General features: G+C 23.0%; 1 protein-coding gene across 1 annotated transcript in view; it reads right to left on the bottom strand.

The window, feature by feature from the left end:
• Nucleotides 1-3,044, bottom strand: part of LOAG_17727 (Rab11 family-interacting protein 4A) — a 7,353-nt gene that overhangs the window by 3,082 nt on the left and 1,227 nt on the right. Inside the window, exons 2-3 of the mRNA XM_020450389.1 lie at nt 1,305-1,450; nt 185-290 (exon numbers count right to left, since the gene is read on the bottom strand). Coding sequence (XP_020305929.1) covers nt 185-290; nt 1,305-1,450 — 252 coding nt within the window. The remainder of the gene's footprint in view (nt 1-184; nt 291-1,304; nt 1,451-3,044) is intronic.

Here is a 3,044-nt window from a genome sequence, read left to right as displayed (position 1 = left end):
TTATTATTATTATTGTTATTAATTGCCATTATATTGCTATCATTATTATTATTATTACCACTATTATTATCATCATCATTTTTGGAAGGAAATAATTTTAATGAATTGACAAACCTAATGACAATAATCTTTTTATTTAAAAAAAAAATTAAAAACTTAACAAAAGAAAAAGGAAGAGGAAAACCTGATATTTTAAAGCGGCGCTTTCTATTTCCAATTGTTTTTCACGTTCCATCCTTGATATGATATCACGATTTCGACTTTTTTCTTCTATCAGTTTTTCCTTCCATCTATTAATAAACGAAATGAAATGATTGGAAACTGATAAGTTTATCATTAAAAAAAAGTGGTTTCCGTTTAAAAGTGTGACAAATGTTTGTTAAAATATAAAAGAAATAATCTAAATTCACTGCCAAAAAAAAATCATTTTTTGTTTTTTGTTTGCTTTTTCCTTTGCTTATTTCATATTTTTTTTTGTAGATATGGAAAAAAAAAACAAATAGCGAAATTTTTGATTGAAAAGAAAAAGAAAAAGAAAATAAATTTATAAATTTATAGAAATTGGGTCAAAATAATTCATTTCCGATGAGTAATCCTCACAAATGCAAATGAAAATATAAATCAAAGAAAAAAAAATGATTAAATGTTTTTTAATTTAAGTGAAAAAATCGATATTTCTACCAAATAGTTTGCTATCAAATTTTGTCTTATTGTTACGAAATTAAATAAATTCGAAAAAAAAGATTAATTTTAATTAAGCATTGCACAGCAGAATTAATTTTCCACCATTTTTTAAAAAAAAAAAAATTTCGAGTAATAATTTTTGCGCATTTTTTCTTTCAGTCAATTCAAATTCCAAATTTTACCATAATTAATTCCAATTTAGACGTAATTTATAACAAATACTGCAAATATTAAAATTTAAAAAAATCATTTTTTCCCCTTCCCTATTCTCCATTTTTTCACTCTTTTTTAAGAGAGAGAAAAGGATGAAAAAGGAAAAAAAGAAATTGTTTAAAGTTTAAAAGAGATAAAATATATAAAGCAATGAAAAAATTAAAAAACGAAAAGATTTAGCGGAATGAATCATCCTTAACAGAATAATGTAATAATTGAAATTATTTAAAAAAAAAAGTTTTTTGTTTATTTTTTCTTTTTCAAACCAAAGTTTCTTTCTTCTCATTTTAATTATTTAATTCTAAAATCTGAATTTAACCGTAAAAGTAGCAACAGATGTATTCATTACAGTATCATTTTATTAATGATTGATATTATCAATAAAATTATCAAAAGATGATCAAAACCTTTGTTCAGCAGCTTGTAATTGCTCTTCCAAAATATGTACACGTTCAGTAAGTACAGCATTATCAGCTCGTAATCGTGCCTTCTCCTCACCTGAACTCATTCGTTCCTCTTCTAAATCGTTAACTTTCTTGGAAAGTGATGATACCTAAATGATATGAAATTTGTTAACTTTTATCAAAAGTAAATGAATGATACCAAAAAGAGTTGTCAACTTTTATCGAAAATAATGATACTTACAAAAGTTAACTTTTATGGAAAGTGATAACATCTTAAAGATTTGATAAATTTGAGAAAAGAGCGATAAGGATCTTATTCTTATCAATCACTAGTTTAAACTATAACTTTACTTATCAATGCCAGATCAATTACTGGATTGTTTTATTAATCTTAACACTTTGAATCAACATAGAGCAATATTGAAAATATTAAAATATGAAATTAACATTTAGATATCACCCTTAATTGGAGATATCAGTGTTGAGCTGAATATTATCATTAACTGGAGATATCAGTACTCATCTAAGTGCTATCGCTAATTGGGGATATCATAATCTAAATGTTGTCATTAATTAGGGATATTAGTGGTCATTTAAATGTTTATCATTAATTAAAGATATCACTAATCATCGAGATATTATCATCAGTTACGAATATCAGTGGTCATCTAATGATTGAAGGATTGAAAATTTTCGCATAAAATTAATAATTATTATTGTTTGTCTAAAAAAAGTATGAGGATTAAAAAAAAAATCGAAAGTAATACCACTAAATGACTTTAATTTGTATAATTCAAATGAAGAAAATGGAACATTGAATAGGAAATAGGTAAAACATCTAATTAGCCTAATTAAATCAAATACCTGTGTAACTTCATTTATGCATATGTCTATTTGTATGTGCATATATTCGTAATCTTTTCTAATAATTTTACTCGAAATGAAATTACAATTCAATTTTGCAATTAACGAAGAAAGTTAACAGTTCAAAGTTCAGTTTGTTATTTTACTTCGACATAAAAGGAAAAGAAAAGATGAAATTTCCTTTGCTCAATTACTCTAATTTTACATACGAATTTCTGTATTTTCAAAAAAAAAAAAAAAAAAATCTAAATGAGCACAATAAATAATTACGGATATATTTTTGAGAAATCGTTTACTTATTGCCATCAAATATCGATAAAAAAAAAAAAAAGTGAAAGATTGAAAAGACAACAATGATTCATCAATAGATTTCATCTAAAGTCTTTTCTCTATTGTGAAATAACAGAAATTTCTGATATATAACAGCAACATCTATGGATTTTTATAATTTCAGATGAATAAAACACTGAGAAGAAGAATAAACTTTAGGATGATATTAATTATGCTAAGGATGAATTTGGGAATAACAATGATTACAATCATTAAAGATAATAACATATTGATTATAATAACGAGAAACATTGGGATGACATTGATTGACATAAATAAAGATTGAAATGAGATTATTTCAATGATCATATCCGTATAGTAATAAAGAATAACGATAATAAAAATATTATTATTATTATTATTATTATAGTACAATAACAATATGATAATCATAATTAATAAAAATGATGATAATAATGACAACAATAATATTGATAAATAACAATAATAATATTAATAAATAACAATGATAATGTTGATAAATAACAACGATAATATTAATAAATAATAATAATAATAATAATAATAATAATAATAATAATAATAATA

Source organism: Loa loa, assembly GCF_000183805.2.
Source record: "Loa loa unplaced genomic scaffold supercont3.120, whole genome shotgun sequence".
Taxonomy (NCBI): Eukaryota; Metazoa; Nematoda; class Chromadorea; order Rhabditida; family Onchocercidae; genus Loa; species Loa loa.
This window is presented reverse-complemented; position numbering and strand designations above follow the sequence as displayed.